Below are 23794 nucleotides of genomic sequence, written 5' to 3'. Positions count from 1 at the left end.
GCACCTTAGTTGATTCTAGCTGTGAAATCATCCAACTCCAGCTTAGAGATGATGAGATTTGAATGTCTGTGACATAAACAAATCACAAGGTCTAGTGACATACACACTGTAGATTCTATTAGTTTGTGTCTATTGAAGGAATGCTGACGTGGAGAGTTACAGATTGTAAGAGCAGGAGAAGTTAGGGACGTCTAGACCAACTTACTCATTTTAGACACCTAAGGAGGTGAAATGTCTTGTTCTAAGTCACGTGGCTTATTAGGGACAAGTCAGGACTAAAGCTCAAGTTGCCTTATTTCTAATCCAGTGTAGTCCCAACCACACCAAGATGGTAGTTTTACATTTAGAAAAATAAATCTACTTCCGCCATCGACTGTCTGTGTAGAATGAAATGTCAGGAATACCTTGTGACTTCTGAAGAATCTGATGGGGTGTTCAGTGTGAGTTTTTGCAACCTATGCTTCTGAAGTACCTACATAATAAAAAGAAGGGTCTTTGCCTTCATGTAATTTACAAACCATAATAGCGTCTGGTTATGTGAACAAAATGACATCAAAAATTTGTCTTCATATTTTTTCCTCTCTTTTCCACTCTATACCTTATTTATTACTCTATTATTGCACTTACCTTATGGTATTGCAGACACTTGTGCTTGTCATACACCAGCTCATGCAAACCTTAAGGAGTGAGACTGTGTTTATTCATTCATGTTTGTAACCTAGAACCTAGCATAGTACCATAGCTACTGTCATTAAAATCTCACGAATGGAGAAGCAAAAGCAGAGGGATGTGTGTGCACAAGGAACAGTAACAGTGGCACACTTGTTTCCTGGGGAAGAGTAGGCATGTAATGGGACATAACCTTGAGGAGCACATACAAGCCAGTCAGGAAAGCTTTGCGAACTACCAGAGCAATTTGGGTTTGATAGGCAACAAAGAGGAACTATCTGTGTGTTCTGAAGATGAGAGTGAAATAATTTTTTTAAGTGTTGGCCAAAAAGATTATACCAGAAGCTTTTATTTCCATGACAGGTAAGAAGAGGGAGGTTCTAAAGTTAGGATAATAATCTAGCTATGAGAGAGGGAAGCCCTAAATAGTTTCATGGCTGTGGAAAAAAGCGAGACCTTCCGAGAAGTGTTAGAAATTGTTTGTGGGTGAGATGCTGAGATTAAAGGAACTCTGATACGTAAGTAATTATTACCCCCACAGCTGGGGAAATAAGAGTTCTATAATTTCATATTCTTCACTTCCATTTTTTCATCTTGTAGCCTTTCCAGTGAAATAGCCAGAACGGTTTTTATCACTTCACAGAGTCAGAGCAGAGGTACAGACTTCATCATCATCTGACATATTTTTCCTAATCACCATGCGGTTACATTTCTCTTCTTAACTCAGAATAGTATTTAAACCTTTCAGGAATGCTTCCCAAATACTCAGGTAATTCCTCACAATTTTTTTTTTTTTTTTTTTTTTTTTTTTTATAAATTTATTTATTTTTATTTTTAGCTGCACTGGATCTTTGTTGCTGTGCACGGGCTTTCTCTAGTTGCGTTGAGCGGGGGCTACTGTTCATTGTGGTGCACAGGCTTCTCATTGCGGTGGCTTCTCGTTGTGGAGCACCAGCTCTAGGCACGTGGGCTTCAGTAGTTGCAGCACGCAGGCTCAGTAGTTGTGGCTCACGGGCTCAGTAGTTGTGGCACACAGGCTTAGTTGCTCCGCGGCATGTGGGATCTTCCCAGACCAGGGCTCGAACCCGTGTCCCCTGCACTGGCAGGCGGATTCTTAACCACTGCGCCATCAGGGAAGCCCTCCTCACAATTTTAATTCTTTAATTTACAAGAAAACACTTTACTGTTTTGATTACACAAGGCTGTCAGACATTCTGACATCCAGAAATGGTGACATAAGTCATGGATTTTCCTTTTCCCATCAATCAGTTGCAAATATGATCTTGTCAGGTGTCAAATTCTCCACACAAGTAACTTACTGAGGTTTCATCATGGAAAAACTACTTGCAGGTAGCTCATAAAATAAAATAAAATAAAATGTAAATTGTTATAATACTTTCATACTTTATTAATCAAAATCATCATAAAATAAGTATATTTTGAACCCCTAATCCAAGTATAACAATAAAAAACTGAATTTTGTGTGTGTGCCCTACAGAAATGTCTGATAACTGTAATGTCATACTAAAAATGTCATACTATGAGCGAATACATTATATGAGACCAACTTATTAATAAGAGTTTAAAAATACAGTTTCTTTCATTGAGTTGGTTATCCAGATTCCCTGACAGGGTATTATTAAAACAGTAAGTAATAATATAAGGTATTGTATGTGAGAGTGTGCAGTTATCTGTTTGAAGATACTCAGAGTTACAGAGTAAACTTGTCACCTTCTCCTGGGGTCAATTTTACTTTTGAGACTATTTCATGGGAAAATACAAATAGTATACATTTATTGAAATAAAGGTGGTGTAATATGTGAAGAATGCATAGGGGTTTAGGATAAATCAGAGGTAGTTTGTGCTTAGAGCAACTCTTGTGGCACTATTACCCCGGATCCACACATGAACCACAGGCCCCTTTTACCCACTTCCACCCCCAGAGGTTGGCATTTATGTGCCTCTGTAATCAGAGTACTTTGGTAGAAAAGTCCGAGTATGAATCAGACTATCAAGTGCTACAGGAGTCCTGTGGAGAGAGCATTCATTACGGATCAGTGCACGCAGAAAGGAAAGGTGTTTCCAAGGAGCTGAAGGACTCCCTAGCTTACATGGTGTGCAGGTAGAGTCGAGTCTTTGTAAGGATGGTGTGTGTCTCAGAGTTTCTCCATACGGATTTGCTGATTGAAACACTGAGAATACACATCCCTAACCTATTAAAATTCCTCATCGGTGTACGTGGATTGTATTGAGCTTAAATGACATTGAGAGACAAAAAACTGAAAGTCACCAGCTTGTATAATGCAGATTTGGAAAAGGATTTTGTTTAAAGACATGTACACGGCAAAATTAATAAGCAGAAGAAAATTTAAAACAGCACATCCAGATAGTAGGAAGCAGAAGAATTTAAAAAGAAAAACAAAAGCACCTTTCGTAGCCTTCTCCATTAAACAGTGAGGTCAGAACAGCAGAAAGCAAGCAGGGGGAATAGAGAGAAAATCAGTAACCTGGAAATGTTTCTAATTAACAAAATAATCCTTCTACCATGAGCACTGGGCGTTTTTAATGTTTCAGCTATTAAGGTCTAGAGATCTCCTCGTTATCTGGAAAAGGCACATGACTTGAGAGGGGATAATCAGAATAACTGATAATTCCATGGTGTTCTTCTCAGAGAAGGATGTGTAGAAGCAGTGAGCAGAGCAGATTCTTAGTAGAGAAAAGGCAGGTAGGTTGGAATAACCAGATCTAATGAGAACCAAAGTTATCTTCATGTCTTCTATAAAAATATGAACTTCAGGATAAGGTCAGTAGTGTGATTTTTTTTTTTTTTTTAGTATGTGTTTTTAGCTTGATTGTGAATTTGAAATTTTTACTTAGAGAGGGAAAATCTGAGTGCTCATACCCTTCTACGTAACATGATGTCATCAGAATTTACTGCCCTTTCTAAGTCTGGTTCATAACCTCAGGGAATCTCCTGTCCACTTTGCTGATGTCTACTTAAAAGTAAACCTGCCTCACCTCATCATATATTCCATGTACAAAAACCACTTGCATCCCCTTTACCTGTGTGAGAGCTGGTTACCTGCATTTTCACTACACTGGCACTGTTATCATATACACTGCCTAAAGCAGTTTTTTTGTTTTTTTTTTTTAATAAATTTATTTATTTATTTATTTTTGCTGTGTTGGGTCTTCGTTTCTGTGCAAGGGCTTTCTCTAGTTGCGGCGAGCGGGGGCCACTCTTCATCGCAGTGCGCGGGCCTCTCACTATTGCGGCCTCTGTTGTTTCGGAGCACAGGCTCCAGATGCGCAGGCTCAGTAGTTGTGGCTCACGGGCCCAGTTGCTCCACGGCATGTGGGATCTTCCCAGACCAGGGCTCGAACCCGTGTCCCCTGCCTTGGCAGGCAGATTCTCAACCACTGCGCCACCAGGGAAGCCCCCTAAAGCAGTTTTAACTGAGAATATTTTCAAAGTTTCAATATATCTATAATGCTAGATACTAAAAACAGTAAATTACTTTGTGTAACAGTTTCGGATATGTGGGGAACAATCAGATAGGGATATAATTGCTTTGTAACCTTCTGACCTTTAGAATTAAAACTGTAACAATGGAGCAAAGTATGAAAGTGCATGCAAATGTATCCTTTTTTTTTTTCATAATCATTGCAGGATCCTCTCTCTCTCTCTCTTTCTGTCTCATACACACACACACAAACACACACACACACACACACACACACACACACAATTTAACTGCAGAGACAATCCCAGCTTTGGATTTCAAATCTGAAACTAATGTGCTGTGTCACCTTCAGCACGACCTAAATAAAACACCTTGCATCTCAGCTTCCTCAGCTATAAAGAAAGGATAATAATATCTGTCTTGCCAGGTTGCTTTGAGGATTAGAAATAATCTTTGTCAAGCAAGTGCCTGGAATATAGAAGGTGATCAATAAAACTTAGATATTATGTTAGTTGTTATTCAGACCATATAAGGAAAGTCAGAGTAGGAAAAGTCTAAACAAACATTTTCAGAATATAAAATAGGAAATGCAAACATCCTGTTATTAAAGTTGTGATTAAACAGATACAAGGGAAAACATGCTAAGAAGAGACATAAAAGACGAAATATGGGCACCTGGATAGCCCTAAAACAGCATAAAATAGAAGGAATACAGTTTTAAAAAAAGTCTGCCTAGGGACTTCCCTGGTGGTGCAGTGGTTAAGAATCCGCCTGCCAGTGCAGGGGACATGGGTTCAAACTCTGGTCCGGGAAGATCCCACATGCCGCAGAGCAACTAAGCCCGTGCACCACAACTACTGAGCCTGAGCTCTAGAGCCCACGAGCCACAACTACTGAGCCCACGCACCACAACTACTGAAACCCATGTGCCTATAGCCTGTGCTCTGCAACAAGAGAAGACACCACAATGAGAAGCCCACACATCACAACGAAGAGTAGCCCCCACGCACCGCAACTAGAGAAAGCCCGTGCACAGCAACAAAGACCCAGTGCAGCCAAAAATTAATTAATTAATTAATTAATTTTTTTTAAAAAGTCTGCCTAAATTGACGTATACAAATGTCACCGATTGTGAGATACCTACTGGAAAAACTGAAGTAATGTAAATTGAATAGTTAATAATAAAAACATTTGGAACAGCAAGTATTATAACATCTTAGCATCCAGGTAATTTTATTTGATAGTTTACTCCTATCAGTATAACTTGGGAAAGTACAACTAAAATAACTAGTGTCTTTGTCTACCAAAACAAGTGTTTATCCATGTTCAGTGTGTTAAAGTCAAAGGAAACTCTTTCCAAATCTTATCAATCTGCCTATTTCTGTGAAAGTTTTTTTTTTTTTCGGTGCATTGGGTCTTCGTTCCTGCACGTGGGCTTTCTCTAGTTGCGGCGAGTGGGAGCTACTCTTTGTTGTGGAGCCCGGGATCTAGGCACGCAGGATTCAGTAGTTGCAGCACGTGGGCCTTAGAGCACACGGGCTTCAGTAGTTGTGGCGCAGGGCTCAGTAGCTGTGGCACACGGGCTTAGTTGCTCCACGGCATGTGGGATCTTCCTGGACTAGTGATCGAACCCCTGTCCCCTGCATTGGCAGGTGGATTCTTAACCACTGCACCACCAGGGAAGTCCTGTGAGAGTTTTATTTCGCCAGTTTTGCATGCAGAAATTTGAATGGCAAAAACGTGTATTGCAATAAAGAATAAAATTGGTCTAGTTGAACCTACAGAATGGAGAGAGGTCTCACAAAAGGCTTTGACTTTCAACAGTGGCACTGAATAATTGATCAGTTTGCTCATCCACTTTGCTGAGCATAAAGAAACCATTTGAACAAATGAACTGAACACCTACTCTGAGATTTGTTCTTTGTTGAGTTATATATGGGGAATAGGTAATGGAAACTGCTTTCCTATTGCTTAATATCTAAAATACAGTTGAAAAGCAAAATTCTTTGCAAATGAAGCAGTTAAATGATAATATGAGGAAAATAATTTTTAAGTTCTAAAGTGATGGTGTGAGTAAATGGCAAGACCTAGCTTCTGGGACCACCATGAAGGACATCACTGGCAACTGTGAATAATTTTTTTGTGGATGTTTGAGAAGTAAAATATCTACACAGTTCATATTATGTTAGTTTTTAAACATATATCAAAATCTGCCTATGCTTGTTACTAAATGTTTATGGTGCCTGTCCCAAGGCAGTTAATCGATCCTTCAGTCCATAATTATCAAGCACGTCTTATGTATTAGATTGTAGCAATCAAGAAGACAGAGGTCGGGCTTCCCTGGTGGTGCAGTGGTTAAGAATCCACCTGCCAATGCAGGGGACACGGGTTTGAGCCCTGATCCAGGAGGATCCCATATGCCACGGAGCAACTGAGCCGGTGTGCCGCAACTACTGAGCCTGCGCTCTAGAGCCCGTGAGCCACAACTACTGAGCCCACGTGCCACAACTACTGAAGCCTGCGTGTCTAGAGCCCGTGCTCCACAACGAGAAACCACCACAATGAGAAGCGCAATCGCCACAACTAGAGAAAGCCCATGAGCAGCAATGAAGACCCAAAGCAGCCTAAATAAATAAATAAATAAATAAATAAATAAAATCTATTAAAAAAAAAAAGACAAGAGGTCTTCTCTTCAGAGCACTTACATTCTAGTTGAATATAATTATTATAGATACAATTCTACTATTAGTTTTCATATTATATACTATTACTAGAAACACATCCTTGAATAAAATAATTTCAGGTACTGAAATGCAGTGAAGAAAATGTGGCAGGAGGCTGTTACAGAGAGACAGGAACGAGAGGAAGTGCTTTGGCTCCACTCACCAGGGAAGACATCTCATGTGGGGTGATATGTGAATTGAGCCCTGAAGGACGACAAGTGCTAAAACAATGAATTGGATGAGTTGCAGTAGCCATATAGCAAGAATATCCAGAAATAAACTGAATTAGGATTATATAGGAGTCTTTGGGTCATCTGGTAAGACAGCCCATAGCTTCCGGTTTGCCTGAAGAAACTCCAAGCCATTTCCAAATCGGGTATCCCAGAAGTCTAGCCATCTGGCTGTGAGGAAGGGCACCTTAGGTGCTGGTGCTTCTGACAAGCACCAGGAAGTCAGCTCTTATCTTGCAGATGGATATCTGCAAGAAGCCAATCCATCAGCAAGAGTAATCTCTTTCTGCTGCTCCAACTGCCTAACTAATCTAGGCAAAGGAAAGAAAAAAGTTAATGTGGGATTACAGAATAAGCACTTTCTTTTATAGAGCACGATTTAATCATTTTAAATATATTAACTCATTTAATATATTTATGCAATATATTTATATTTATGCATATATAGACCTATATGCAAGGTAGATAATATCAATCATTATTTTTTTTGTAGGAATCTGAGGTCCAGAGAGTTTAGGAAAATTCCTTAAGACACAGACAGTCTCCCTCCTGAGCTCACTCTCTTAGTAACTGGGCTGTGCTGCCCCTGCAAAATAAATAGGGAAGGTTCATGGCGGATATTAGCTTCAGCAGGAAGAACTGGCAAGATTTTGACTGTATTGTGGGGGAAAAAATAAGAGCATTGCACAGAAAGATAAATAATTCAAAGATTCAGGTGCAGGTATATCTATAGTAGTGAATACAGTAGAACTGAAGCTTTAGGTTGGTGTTGGCAGTTGTTAATTCAGAGTAGTGCTACTCAAAGTGTGGTCCACGAACAGGCTTGAATTATTTGTTGCTGATTCGCCATGAGACAAGAAGTTTGTGCCAACATATAAACAATCTATACCACTAAGCAGCTGGTTGCATCATCCGGAATCTTCTTTTTTTCCTGTAGCAGGATGTTCTTGTTTAAGCATGCCGTTCAGTAATTCACATTCTGACACATGTTTTTTTTTTTACCTTCTCGCAAAGTGCTTTGAAACACATTGAGTGAGAGTATAGGCAATGTTGCTATAATGATGACATTCCAAAACTACACTGGCTAAATAAAGTAGAAATGTATTTCCCCCTCATACAACTGTCTAAAAATGGGCAAGCAGTCTGCAAGAGTTAGATAGCTCTGTTCCACATGATTATCCAGGGCCCCAGGTTGGCAGGTGTTCGACATATGTATGGCTTCCACCTCTGAGCCCAAGGCACATGCTGCAATTGTAGCCATTTTACAGCTGGCAGTAAGTAGGAAAGGAAAAATCTAGGGAGAGCGACTTTATCCTTAAGAAGATACTTTACGTCCTTTTGGCTCACTTTCCTTAAACTGAAATGATTCATAGGAAGAAAGCTAAATTCAAGAGACACTGTGAAATATAGTCTGTAGCTGAGAACCCAGAGACTGAACAAGAGGATACTCTGTTACTGAAGGAAGAAAAGGAGACAAGATAGTTTAGCCTTCTGTGCTCTAGTGAAAATTATGTTTAGAGAGTTAAGCTGAAACTAGACCATAGAGGATTGGCGATTGAACACTGAATAAAAGATTGCAGAAAACAGAGACACCAGTAAAAATAAAATAAAATTTCATTTTTATGTAAAATAAAGAATGTTGAGTTTATTGGCTTGTAATTAACTCCTTTTATCACAGTTTCTATAGATGAATTCATCAAGAAATCCAAGATGTATAGCCTAACCTTTTGCAAGGCTAATTCTCACACAATGCATACATAACTGGTCTCTTTATATTGCACTCTGTTCTTCTTCCAACGGAAGATGGTAATGGAAAATGCACTGGGATCAATTCTGAGGTAGGGCTCTGGTTCAATGATTTATTGAGGAAACGGTTTCAGGAAAAGCTTATAAGGGAAAATGTAGAACAGGAAAAAGCAGAGCATGGATGTGGTCTTAGGAAAAGTCTGGATCCTTGACTGGATCTGCAGGGAGAGAGCTAATTACACAAGTTGTCTCACCTTGAAGCAAGCTGGTCAGGCTTTTACACCCCTGTATCAGTCAGTCACTGGACACGGGCCACCTCTGGAGTGTCGGGCGGGGATGCACGACTTTCTGTCCGGTAGCTCCTATTGGCCAAGGGCAATACTCAATCTCCCCAGCTGGGGGCGGAAGTGTGGTGGGAATGGGGATAAGGTGTTGCATTGGCCAGAGATAGGGATTTTCCTTCAGTGGAGGAAAGAGCACTCAGTCTGCCACACACCCCTGTCCATACCCTGTACCATATAGCTATACTTGCTTCTCATATTGCACTGATTCACCCAGGAACAACATTTCCACAATCGTGAGCATTATTCCTGGGGAAACCTATAAGAGGAAGGTCATTAGGAGAAACTGCAACCTTGTTGCCGCAGTTGGCGCCAAAGCTGAAACCAGTGCACAGTTTCTCCCACCTCTATCCCCTATTCTGGATTTCCCCCACCTGTGGTTAGCACTTCCGCTGGTCTAGATGGCTGGCCTTGTGGGTCAGGTACAGTCTCAGGACCAACTGCAGTAGCAACAGTTCTAGTTTGTCTCACTAATTCTTTTCTTGTAAATTTCCCTAGGAATTATGACAGAGGAAGGCTGTGCCTGGATAAAGATAACTTAATTTGTGAAGCAAGGGGTGTACTATGGTAGACTCTGATCTGGTGCCCAGCCCAACCCTAATCAGGCTGTGGTGGCTCTGCTTTCTCAATTATTAAAATTGGGCGCGGAAGTATCAACAAGTAACCTAGTGCATTATTTGAGTGCCAAAGATATTTATCCGTGTATAATAGCTGTTCTACATCTCATGATGATCAGAGTCAATTGTTCCTATCAGGATGGTAACTCATTTCCATGTCTGATGGTCTACTGGCACAAGAAATCCAAAGTGAATGGGTACAAGCTGCAACTTTAAGTGTGGCGATCCTCCTCCTGGGCCTCCTGGTGGAAGCATCTCTCCTCTGGGAACCAGAACTCCTAGACCAATAGACCTTAAAGTTGTGGAGATGGAAAGCACAAATTCTCTAATTAAGCCATTAGAAATGATGGTGAATGGGTCCACTCCTACATCTACTCCTTAATTCCTAGACACAGCTACACTACCTTTTGGAGACACAGCACCAACCAATAGCTTTTGATTTAAGAAGTACAGTGTATCTCCAAGCTGGTACTTCAACTGTATCTTTCATGCAGTCTTTCACCACTCTATCAGGCCAGCAGGTCTGGATAGTGAGGCGTGATAGGACCAGTGACTCCCAAGGGCATAAGCCTACTATCACACTTCCTTTGTCAAGAGTGGTCCCTTTACCTGAAGCAATATTATGTGAGATACCATGTCAATGAGTCAGACACTCCATGAGGCCTTGCATAGTGATGATGGCTAAGGCTATGTAAGCAGAGAAGGTAAATTCATACTCTGAATATGTGTCAGATGGGATCAGGATGAGTCACTGCCCTTTTAAGGATGGAAGTGTCCAACATAATCAATTTTCTACTAAGTGGTAGGAGAGTGCTATTTCTGGGACTTAGAACTGGCCTCTGTTACTGACAGGTCAGGTATTCAGCAGCAGCTGTAACTAAAGCAGACTTGGGGGAAGGAAGCCCAGGAATGGCTTCCATCTTGCTACCACAGCTTCTCCATTCATAAGCCCATTGCTTCAACACTGGTTTGGCTGAGAACAGAGGTTACATGACATGTGGGAATGCTGGGAACTGGCTAAATCATCTGACTGCTTGGTTGTTCAGCAGTTCTACATTGGATACTCTCTGGTGTACATCAATGGGCAATACAAAGATTATCACACGTTTTGGTCACTATCACAGGTCCATCCACCTGCCTCTTCCCTAGAACTTAGTAGCCCTAATATTCCTGTCTTGCTCCTTTAAGTTCCTTGGCTAACCCATTCATCACTGCTTATTAGTCCGCTATACCCTTACCTTGGGCTACTAGTCTATTTGCAAAAATGTGGATGGCCAAAGACACTGTCCAGAACTCTGCCAATTGGACACTTTCCCTTAACGATTTGTTTTTAGGAACCTCCCTGAATGGGCCTGTAGGGCAGCTGCAGTCCAGTTTGGGCTTCTACCAACATATGGGTCAGCCTATCTACAAACCAAGCTAGGGTTTCCCCCTCTTCATCAGCAGGTTATAGAGGACCTTCCATGAAACTATAAGAATGAGCTGATATAGAGGCATGAGTGGAACAGTGATAGGTGACATGGGGTCTGGGCACTTGTTTATAAAGTTAACTTATAGTCTTTGTATCTTCTTGAAATCAGTTCTGGATGTACCACCCATCTTACAATGAATTGCTATTGGGTACACTTGAACTTATGACTTGGTTGGTCTGTCAATACTCAGCTTATGATGGCCAATTAATGGCCACATTATCACTTTGAAAATCCATGACAAGCATTATCTCTTCCAGGGCCCAGCAACACCTTGCTGCATAACCTTAGGGGAGTACACTGTGATTCTCCTCTGGGACTTGACCAAAACTCTCTTTGGTGTCAATTTTATACCATAGATGCCATGGTACCATGGGTCTGGTAGGATGTATGGCCCAAGTGGGAGGGCTGCTTGGACCTCACTCTTACCTCTTATAGGGCTCTTTCTTCTTCTGGGTTCCACTCAAAACTAGCAGGTTTCTGCATCATCCAGTCAGTGACTCAGAGCAATATTTCCTAGGGCAAAAAAAAAAAAATGCTGCGTCCAAAACCCAAAGAAGCCCATCCAGCACTGTGCTTCTATCTTAGTAGTAGGAGTTGCAAAGTACAATAACACAGCCTGTACCTTGGAGGGTATGTCCCAGCATGCTCCAGACCACTGGGCTTTGAAAAACCAGCAACGGTAATAGGCCCCTGACATGATATTAGAGAAGATATGGCTAAAAAACTGATTAAAGTACATAAATGTGAACCATAAATGATTATTCATCTTATGCTATTTTTAATATTTGAATAATAAATGTAAAATTATAATTGTTTTAATGGTCAACATATTTTTAGAAAGAATTCTATTTGTGAAAATTATTTTTGAATATAATTATTAATTTGATTACCAATATAATAAAACCAATTTGTCAGTCAATAGACATTTCAAAAATTGTATCACTTTCATTTAAGGGCTCTTTTTATTCTCAGAAGTGTTATGAATTGGATGATGAATCTGGTCACTTGAATGGAATGGAATGGAGACCAGCACAGGAGAACACTGAGATGGGGATAAAATTGGACAGATGGCTATGTTAGGTCTGGCATTTCCTCACCATATCTATACAACAGTGACACATATGCAATTTAAAATATTGGTCTAGAGTTCAGGAGGGAAGTAGGGGCTAGAAATAATGATCTGCATGGTATCTGCTTGTGGGGTAGGGCCAAACTATGAGATTATCTGGATCAGCAGAGAATAGCACATAGTGTGAAAAGTAAAGGAAAAGTTGGCCAAGTCTGGAGTTGAAGGATGGCTTTCAAGCCACTCGGGAAAAAAAAATAACAACGATTAGGGCAGAGCACAGAAAACTGAGAAACTATGTTCAAACCAGGTAGAGACAAGTTAAGGCTCAGGTATACAGAAGTAAAACATGAATTCAGAGACAGAGTGGAATCTCAGCAGTTAGAACCTAGCCAAGCCTCAGAAGGATGACGGCAGGAGCGACTTGATGCTGAGTTCTAACCTTGAAGGAAAGGAAGGTGCCAGTTTAGAAGGAAACAATTTGGAAACCAAAGAACCAGAACCAGAACAAGGTCTAACTCCTAGTTCTAGGGTATCAGGCAAGAAGTTGATCCTGTCTTTTGAACAATTTTTATGGACCAGAGCTAGGCATTCATTACACAGTAAGATTCATTATTCTTCCTTCTTGCAGAATCCATGTGATGATAAAAGACACAAAGACATCTGGTCCAGAGAGAAAACTTGTGACCACTTACCAAAATTCCTTGTAATTGGGCCACAAAAAACAGGTAAGAACAGCCAACTGTGCTGTTTGCATTCTTTTTTTTTTTTTTTTTGTCATGAAACACATGGTCATATGGTATTTGATTGTTTGGCTTTGTGAAATATTTAGACACCCGTGCAAGTTCATTATTTGAATTGTTCTTCATCCCTGTGGATCGTCGTTATGCCATGATCCTCAAAGAGACCCTAAAGTTGCTCATTTAATTAGACTTATGGGCTAAATTTTTATCTATCAATTTTAAAACTGTTCAACAGACATCACATTTTTGACAACTTGGAGCTTATATGTCACAGTTGTGATATCTGATTTTTAATTTCTACTTTTTATGGCTTTGCCTAATTAACTCCTGAATTAAGTTATAACAAAGGGCTTTGGCTTGATTCAAATTATTTTACACTGCATATCAACCTTGAATTGATTTTTTTTCAGAACCACTGTCATTATTACCTTCAAATATTCTACCTGTGTGGTTTGTTTTCCAAATAATCATTATATATGAATATGGTTTGTACTTATTTTATGATACACCTATGGCTCATCAGGCATTTTTTTTCCCTTGATATTTTCTCATGTGCTGAAGGACAAGTGTATAAGAATGTAATAAAAGAGAGTGAAAGTATTTCGCCAATGAAATGATACTTTCAATTAGAATATTTTATACTTTCTTCAGCATGCGACAGCTTTATATACTTTGCTGATGTCCTGATTAATTAAACTTTTTACTGAGTTGCTGTATTTTGAATTCACAACTTTGACTAGAAGCACTTTTTCATCAGTGAATGCACAAACCATAACACAAGACAAACAGTCACAATAAATAAGACTGGCCTAGATGAAGATATTTATAATACAAGCATGTAGACCATTTTAAAGGTTGTGGGCAAAATTTCCAGACTATTAGATATTGGTTGTTGAAATCTTTTCCTCCTCCATAAATATAAATTGTATTACAATAGTAAGTTACATGTGCAGGGAGGGAAAAAAAGCAGCACATATTTTCAGATATACCACTTTTGTTGTTGTTATTGTTTAAAATGTGCATTAATTTTCTACCAACTCCCTCACAGCAGTTCTAACACTGGAATGACTACTAAAGAAACAAAACATTCCTATGTTGTAAAATCATGCTAAAAATTTAAAGTCATATCTTCTCTCATTTGTCATTGAATGTTACTACTTCTTAGATCTGCTAGAACACTACAGGTTAGTAAGAAAAAATCTAGTTTTCTTCTTTGCTGTTTGTATTTACAGACAATAACTTACACCTTTAGATTTTAATATTGGACCTACCAGTGTGGAAATGATAAAGATTTTAGCTGGTTTTGGCCTTCCCAAGACAAGCAAACAAGTTAAAGAAATTGGATGATAATATTTTATATGCTATGAAAATGCTATCTTAGTGTGAAAATGATTGTGATAATTCTTAAAATCCATTCAATTATAGAAGTCTGAAGTCTTCATTTGTTCTCCTGTTGCTTCAGTTGGCAAAACTCCCACTGCTGTCAGAGGCTGTAAATTCCCTGGAGGATGGGCACAGATAAATGCTAAGAACCTGGTCTTTAATGCAAAGTTGTCTTTAAATAACTTAAACCTGAAAAAATTTCCATCAGCTAAAAGTGGGGCAGTGAATGGGGATAGACAGGGAGCAGGATAGGCCTGGGCTTAAGGCACTCAAAGTTGACACCGCAGTCCTACTAGAATCCTGTGGACACATGGGCATTCTTCATGATTCCGGGTCAAATTTTGATATTACTAGGGTAGGAGAGGATTTCCAAAAGGGTTAAATTTAGCACAATAATTCTGAAAGCATAATTCATTGGCCTTAAATCTTCTAGAAGATCAGATTTCCCATTGTCAATATTGATTTCTCACAATTTGACTGACTTACCCTGGTACATTTACTCTGGTAAAACTAAAAAGAAGTTGATTATATATAAAATAGAACAAAGTTTCTCTTAGAGCATTACAACGTGTGAGAAACTTCCTCTACAAAATATTTATATCAAAGACAGTGGATAAAAATGCATGTCAAGGATAGATGAAAGCATAGGCAATAATAAAGTAAATATACATTTTGAGGCCATGGACCCAGATTTTATGGCTGATCATATGAACATCAGGCCATGTGTCTACTGTCCCTGGTTGAAATTGCTTTCTCCTTCCTTCCTCTCAGAGGCCTCCCGACATCCCTCCTGCTCCTGGCAGCGTGAAGGTGTATGGCTCAGAGCATAAAGGCTTTGACTTTCTGTAGCCCAGGGGAGCTCTGGGTGCAATTCTGTGACCATCAGGGTGGCTAAACATGTACATGCTACCAAATGAGGTTATAGAGTATTCATTTTAAAATATTCAGCAATAATTCAAAAATGTCCCTGTATCTTTACCCTGGAACCATCCAATCTCAACATCTCAGGGATGTTAACCTATTAATATTTCAGCTCTTGTGTGTCTCAAAAATCTCCCTCTCTGTCTCTCTCTGTCTCTGACTTTCTCTGTCTCTCTCTCACACACAAACACAAGCTTCTTTCTCATCATCAATTAAATATTTTTATGTAGGCCCCATTCTAAAAAGTATGTAGAAAGAAACCTTCTGGATTCCCTGTTCCCTTCCAGCTGCTATTCTATACTACTCCATCTCTAATTGATTTCCTCTCCCTGGAAGATTTTTGTTCCTCCTCTCACATTTTCTCCTTTTTGAACTCCTTTTATTTTCAGGAGAAAATCAGATCAGTTCTTCAAGACTGCTATTGCCCCCCATAACTTTCATGTCTAAATTTTTCAGTGTGTTTGAGATAGTTCTTCTGTACTTTGGGCCTCTAATTCAGTTCTTAACCAGTTCTGACTCCTTTAATATTTTTTGTTACTTTTATATAATTTGATTCCATATTTGTTCATTTTAAATATGTTTTTCAATTAGTAATTAAATCTCCTTAAGGGCATTTATTAATTTTTGTCCTCACATTTCACTAGGAGCCACCCATTCTGGATTTCTTAGGTCCCCCGAGATCTGTTGTTACTTTCCTTTATATACACAATTCTCTGATGATCTTCTCTGCTTCCAGATCCCCAGCTACTATCATTTTTGTTGTGCCAGCCCTCTTGCGTAGTTCATTCCAAGCTCTCCTAGGGCTGGGAAATCCAACAGAATCTCCTGGGTGCAACACGTTACAAAAGAAATAACCTTTTCCATAAGGGAAGTTTTGATTTATGAGAGCCAGTCCCTTCATGATCCTTCCTGCTGTGGTCCCCAGTTTCTGGCCTGACTCAGGTTTAGAGGTGACATTTGTGCCTTCTGTGATATGTACACTCAGTGGGTTCTATCAGCCAGTCTGTTTAGCCTAGTGTCTCAGCTATCAGACTTGATTGTCCCATCTTGTCAGGGTAGAACATTCAACTGGCCATCTTCCAGAATCCTGCACTCCTCTTTCAGCCTTACTGGAAACACGTTTTTAAGGTACAACCTTAAAAAATGCTTCCTCCTGGAAGTCTTCACTGACTTCCCAAGTATAAATCACCCATTTTCTCAGGTATTAGAAAAACACTCTGCTCTTATCATGGGACCTCCCTCACTACGCTGCAATTACCTGTTTACTTGACTCAAGTCCACAGATACACTTTAAGTCTATCGAGGCCAGCAAATGTATTTTTCTTATCAAGATTTATCATCAATCATTACTACAGCAACTTGTACAGAGTTGCACAGGTCAACATCTTTTGAATAGTTTGATTTAATTTAATTGATCTGAATATAATATTAATTAAGGTTCAGGTATTGTGCTCGATGTCTTTGATACTTTTGCCACTCATCCGACTCCAGGAGGGAAATTGAACCACCTGATTTCTGAAGTTCTCCCCTAGCTGTATCATCTACCAGTCTGCTTGACTTTGACTATGTCCTCATATTAAATGAAGTGTTTAGGTCAATAGAATCATGAAGACTAATATAAGAACACATCATTGCCACATGAAATGCACTCAACTGATTTTTAGGAAATCATTTTGATACTGGAATGATTTGGTCTTTTGCATATTATTTTCTGAGCAAAAATTTTGTTACAATATATGTCTCTTCTTTTATTGCTTTATAACCTGTTGCCTCCTGTTTTGTAATAGGAACAACAGCACTTTATTTATTTCTTCTTATGCACCCTTCCATCATCAGCAATCTCCCCAGCCCCAAAACATTTGAAGAAGTCCAATTCTTCAATGGCAACAACTACCACAAGGGAATTGACTGGTAAGAAAAATAACAAAAAGTAAAGTCCATTATTAACACATGCTCCTTCACAGCTGAGCAATTATAGATGTATGCATGGCATCTACTTAATTACAGAATAAATGTATGGTCAATTCTACCATAGTGAATTAGAAATTAATTTATAATGATATATTTAATCAGTGTTGCCTATAATTTGATTTGGACAGTGCAATAATGATAATATTTTTCTGGTAAATTAGTATGATTGAATAAAGAGGATTATGGAATATTTTTCATCAGCATTATTCATAAGGATATTTAAAATTCTCCTTAAGCATATTATTATTTTACTGTGCCTAGAATTTTTTTTAACTAAATACATAATTTGTCTTCACAATGACTCTTGAGAAAACAAATAAATCAGTAGTTTGTTTTATTTTATAGTCCGTGACATGTATCTTCATTAATCACATAGGCTGTAAATGTTGTATTATAATATAAACTGATATTTGTCATGCCAATAACAGAACGTTTCCAAAATCATATTAATGCTAGTCACACATGTGCATAAGAGGAAAATTACTTTGTATTTGATAAGTTATGAAAATGTCAAAATCACAATATTTTTCCTAAACTGAAATAGAATAAACCTGGTATTGCAACTGATGTTCACTCTGGGGGTTTTTTCTAGCTCTATCCCAATTTTCTAAGGAAAATATGGCCCTGATTTCCAAATCCCCCCTGAGGAAAGTTCCCCTCAATGCATACCTCTGTAGCATGTGACCTTATGTCAACATTACACGTGAATATGTCCTCATGAAAGGCTCATTCTTTTAAGATGCAGCTAGGACGAGAGTGGGGCAGGGGCGATGCCAGTGAACAGATTTGACTTCCCATCGTGAGTAGAGCCGTGTCCACTCTGCACCTAGGAGATCACTATTCTACCTTACTTTAAAAAGGCTAAATGAATTTTGAAATTGCATGCAAGTTACTGAAAGCAGAGCAGCAATTTTATCTGTGAGCTCAAATGGAACACAAATTGTTAAGCAGGAATATAGATGAGACTTTTCACCACTTCACATTTGGGAAATATAATAACAAATGTCAAAGATGAGAATAAGTGTCTTATGTGAATTCTTAATTGCTCTTATTATTTATTTCTAGAACATTTGAGGGTTAGAGAAGTGATGAGCTGTAAAGAGGGTTACACACATAATTAACGCCTCGCACTGAATTAACCTCTGAACATATTGATTCCATAATCTACACACAGAGGAATGTTTCCACAGCAGATGGAAGAGTGAACCTGCCGAGGCACCACAGGATCAACTGGCAGGAAATATCTCTTTAATTACTCTGGATAGACTATAATGTGTTCACATTGCTACACATACTACAAATCATGCAGAAGTTAAAAAGGAGGAAAGCTACTATGCCATAATCTGTTTAGTATTTTATAGCTATTCTGACATTTTCCTCTTTCGTGCACTTTAATCTCAATTTAAGAATTTTGCATTCAAGTTTGCAAACATAAATTTTCTATTTTTTTTTTGAGAGAACACATTTTATTCTCAGGAATTTTAAACATATCATAAAAGTTTAATATATACAAATCAAGATAAGAATAATTCCTTAATTACATCTAGTATGGATGACACAGGGAAGAATATATTTTGAGAGACCAACTGTGAAAGGAAAATGTTATATAAATTTTCCACAAAGGTGTAAATAGTTTAGCAGTCTATCCTGAGAGGTACTTGAAAAATTCTCTTTCTTTTTTTTTTAAGTTAGAAATAATTTATTTTGTTTAGTTTCCCTATTTAAAAAAAAAAATTATACAATTTTTAAAAGTTACTTTCCTTTTATGCTTATTACGAAATATTGACTATATTCCCCGTGTTGTACAATACATCCTTGAGCCTATCTTACACACAATAGTTTGTACCTCCCACTTTCCCACCCCTATATTGCCCCTCTCCCCCCGCCACTAGTAACCACTAGTTTCTTCTCCATATCTGTAAGTCTGCTTCCTTTTTGTTATATTCATTAGTTTGTTGTATTTTTTAGATTCCACATGTAAGTGTATCATACAGTATTTGTCCTTTTCTGACTTATTTCACTTAGCATAATGCCCTCCAGGTCCATCTATGTTGCTGCAAATGGCAAACCTTTGTTCTTTTTTATGGCTGAATAGTATTACATTGCATATTCATACCACATCTTCTTTATCCATTCATCTGTTGATGGACATATAGGTTGCTTCCATATCTCGGCAATCGTAAATAACATGCTATGGACATTGGGGTGCGTGTAACTTTTTGAATTAGTGCTTTTGGTTATTTTCAATATATACCCTGGAGTTGAATTGCTGGGTCATATGGTAGTTTTGAGGAACTTCCATACTGTCTTCCACAGTGGCTGCACCAATTTAAATTCCCACCAGCAGTGTACAAGGGTTCCCTTTTCTCCACATCCTCACAGACACTTGTTATTTGTGTTCTTTTTGATGATAGCCATTCTGACAGGTGTGAGGTGATATCTCATTGTGGTTTTGATATGCATTTCCCTGATGATAAGCAATGTTGAGCATCTTTTCATGTGCCTGTTGGCCATCTGCATTTCCTCTTTGGAAAAATGTCTATTCAGTTCTTCTGCCCATTTTTAATGTTTATGTAATTGCTTAAAACTATGTCCTCAAATAAGAAGGTTTTTTTTTTAACATCTTTATTGGAGTATAATTGTTTTACAATGTTGTGTTAGTTGCTGCTGTATAACATAGTGAATCAGCTATACATATACATATATCCCCATATCCCCTCTCTCTTGTGTCTCCCTCCCACCCTCCCTATCCCACCCCTTTAAGTGGACACAAAGCACCGAGCTGATCTCCCTGTGCTATGCAGCTGCTTCTCACCAGCTGTTTTACCTTTGGTAGTGTATATATGTCCATGCCACTCTCTCATTTCATCCCAGCTTTCCCTTCTCCCTCCCCGTGTCCTCAAGTCCATTCTCCACGTCTGCATCTTTATTCCTGTCCTGCCCCTAGGTTCTTCAGAACCATATATATATATTTTTTAGATTCCATATATATGTGTTAGCATACGGTATTTGTTTTTCTCTTTCTGACTTACTTCACTCTGTATGACAGTCTCTAGGTCCATCCACATCACTACAAATAACTCAATTTTGTTTCTTTTTATGGCTGAGTAATATTCCATTGCATATATGTGCCACATCTTCTTTATCCATTTATTTGTCGATGGACACTTAGGTTGCTTCCATGTCCTGACTATTGTAAATAAAGCTGCAATGAACATTGTGGTACATGACTCTTTTTGAATTATGGTTTTCTCAGGGTATATGCCCAGTAGTGGGATTGCTGGGTCTTATGGTAATTCTATTTTCAGTTTTTTAAGGAACCTCCATACTGTTCTCCATAGTGGCTGTATCAATTTACATCCCCACCAACAGTACAAGAGGGTTCCCTTTTCTCCACACCCTCTCCAGCATTTATTGTTCATAGATTTTTTGATGATGGCCATTCAGACTGGTGTGAGGTGATACCTCATTGTAGTTTTGATTTGCATTTCTCTAATGATTAGTGGTGTTGAGCATCCTTTCATGTGTTTGTTGGCAATATGTATATCTTCTTTGGAGAAATGTCTATTTAGGTCTTCTGCCCATTTATGGATTGGGTTGTTGTTTTTTTTTGATATTGAGCTGCATGAGCTGTTTGTATATTTTGGAGATTAATCCTTTGTTAGTTGCTTTCTTTGCAAATATTTTCTCCCATTCTGAGGGTTGTCTTTTCATCTTGTTTATGATTTCCTTTTCTGTGCAGAAGCTTTTAAGTTTCATTAGGTTCCATTTGTTTATTTTTGTATTTATTTCTGTTTCTCTAGGAGGTGGGTCAAAAAGGATCTTGCTGTGATTTATGTCATACAGTGTTCTGCCTATGTTTTCCTCTAAGAGTTTTATAGTGTCTGGCCTTACATTTAGGTCTTTAATCCATTTTGAGTTTATTTTTGTGTATGGTGTTAGGGAGTGTTCTAATTTCATTCTTTTACATGTAGTGGTCCCATTTTCCCAGCACCACTTATTGAAGAGGCTGTCTTTTCTTCATTGTATATTCTTGCCTCCTTTATCAGAAATAAGGTGACCATATGTGTGTGGGTTTATCTCTGGGCTTTCTATCCTGTTCCATTGATCTATATTTCTGTTTTTGTGCCAGTACAATACTGTCTTGATTACTGTAGCTTTAGTATAGTCTGAAGTCCAGAAACCTGATTCCTCCAGCTCTGTTTTTTCTTTCTAAAGGTTGCTTTGGCCATTCTGGGTCTTCTGTGTTTCCATACAAATTGTGAAATTTTTTGTTCTAGTTCTGTGAAGAATACCATTGGTAGTTTGATAGGGATTGCATTGAATCTGTAGATTGCTTTCAGTAGTATAGTCATTTTCACAATATAGATTCTTCCAATCCAAGAACATGGTATATTTCTCCATCTGTTTGTATCATCTTTAATTTCTTTCATCAGTGTCATAGTTTTCTGCATACAGGTCTTTTGTCTCCTTAGGTAGGTTTATTCCTAGGTATTTTATTCTTTTTGTTGCAATGGTAAATGGGAGTGTTTCCTTAATTTCTCTTTCAGATTTTTCATCATTAGTGTATAGGAATGCAAGAGATTTCTGTGCATTAATTTTGTATCCTGCTACTTTACCAAATTCATGGATTAGCTCTAGTAGTTTTCTGATAGCATCTTTAGGATTCTATATGCATAGTATCATGTCATCTGCAAACAATGACAGTTTTACTTCTTCTTTTCTGATTTAGATTCCTTTAATTTCTTTTTCTTCTCTGATTGCTGTGGCTACAACTTCCAAAACTGTGTTGAATAATAGTGGTGAGAGTGGGCAACATTGTCTTCTTCCTGGTCTTAATGGAAATGGTTTCAGTTTTTCACCATTGAGAACGATGTTGGCTGTGGGTTTGTCATATATGGCCTTGATTATGTTGAGGTAAGTTCCCTCAATGCCTACTTTCTGGAGAGTTTTTTTTATCATAAATAGGTGTTGAATTTTGTCAAAAGCTTTTTCTGCATCTATTGAGATGATCATATGGTTTTTCTCCTTCAATTTGTTAATATGGTTTATGACATTGATTGCTTTGCGTATATTGAAGAATCCTTCCATTCCTGGGATAAACCCCACTTGATCATAGTGTATGATCCTTTTAATGTACTGTTGGATTCTGTTTGCTAGTATTTTGTTGAGGATTTTTGCATCTATGTTCATCAGTGATATTGGCCTGTAGTTTTATTTCTTTGTGACATCTTTGTCTGGTTTTGGTATCAGGGTGATTGTGGCCTTGTAGAATGAGTTTGGGAGTGTTCCTCCCACTGCTATATTTTGGAAGAGTTTGAGAAAGATAGGTGTTAGCTCTTCTCTAAATGCTTGATAGAAGCATTGAAGCCATCTGGTCCTGGACTTTTGTCTGCTGGAAGACTTTTAATCACAGTTTCAATTTCAGTGCTTGTGATTGGTCTGTTTTTATTATCTATTTCTTCCTGGTTCAGTTTTGGAAGGTTGTGCTTTTCTAAGATTTTGTCCATTTCTTGCAGGTTGTCCATTTTATTGGCAAATAGTTGCTTGTTGTAATCTCTCATGATCCTTTGTATTTCTGGAGTGTCAGTTGTTACTTCTCCTTTTTCATTTCTAATACTATTGATCTGAGTCTTCTCCCATTTTTCTTGATGAGTCTGGCTAATGGTTTATCAATTTTGTTGATCTTCTCAAAGAACCAGCTTTTAGTTTTATTGATCTTTGCTATCGTTTCCTTCATTTCTCTTTCATTTATTTCTGATCTGATATTTATGCTTTCTTTCCTTCTGCTAACTTTGGGGGTTTTTTTGTTCTTCTTTCTCTAATTGCTTTAGATGTAAGGTTAGGTTGTTTATTTGAGATGTTTCTTGTTTTCTGAAATGGATTGTACTGCTATAAACTTCCCTCTTAGAACTGCTTTTGCTGCATCCCATAGGTTTTGAGTTGTTGTGTTTTCATTGTCATTTGTTTCTAGGTATTTTTTTGATTTCCTCTTTGATTTCTTGAGTGATCTCTTGGTTATTTAGTAGTGTATTGTTTAGCCTCCATGTGTTTGTATTTTTTACAGATTTTTTCCTGTAATTGATATCTAGTCTCATAGTGTTGTGGTCGGAAAAGATACTTGATACGATTTCAATTTTCTTAAATTTACGAAGGCTTGATTTATGACCCAAGATATGATCTATCCTGGAGAATGTTCTATGTGCGCTTGAGAAGAAAGTGTTTTTGGATGCAATGCCCTATAAATATGAATTAAGTCCATCTTGTTTAATGTATCATTTAAAAGTTTGTGTTTCCTTATTTATTTTCATTTGGGATGATCTGTCCATTGGCGAAAGTGGGGTGTTAAAGTCCCCTACTATGATTGTGTTACTGTCAATTTCCCCTTTTATGGCTGTTGGCATTTGCCTTACGTATTGAGGTGCTCCTGTGTTTGGTGCATAAATAT

The 23794-nt window shown here is 38.3% G+C and overlaps 1 protein-coding gene across 5 annotated transcripts in view; it reads left to right on the top strand.

The window, feature by feature from the left end:
* LOC132366631 (bifunctional heparan sulfate N-deacetylase/N-sulfotransferase 4) overlaps positions 1–23794 on the top strand; it is an 843093-nt gene that overhangs the window by 797123 nt on the left and 22176 nt on the right. For all 5 annotated transcript variants that reach the window (XM_059924230.1, XM_059924226.1, XM_059924229.1 and 2 more), the window contains 2 exons: positions 12960–13056; positions 17163–17286. In XM_059924230.1, the coding sequence (XP_059780213.1) occupies positions 12960–13056; positions 17163–17286 (221 nt within the window). The remainder of the gene's footprint in view (positions 1–12959; positions 13057–17162; positions 17287–23794) is intronic.

The sequence above is a fragment of the Balaenoptera ricei genome, chromosome 5 (assembly GCF_028023285.1).
Source record: "Balaenoptera ricei isolate mBalRic1 chromosome 5, mBalRic1.hap2, whole genome shotgun sequence".
Lineage (NCBI taxonomy): Eukaryota > Metazoa > Chordata > Mammalia > Artiodactyla > Balaenopteridae > Balaenoptera > Balaenoptera ricei.
This window is presented reverse-complemented; position numbering and strand designations above follow the sequence as displayed.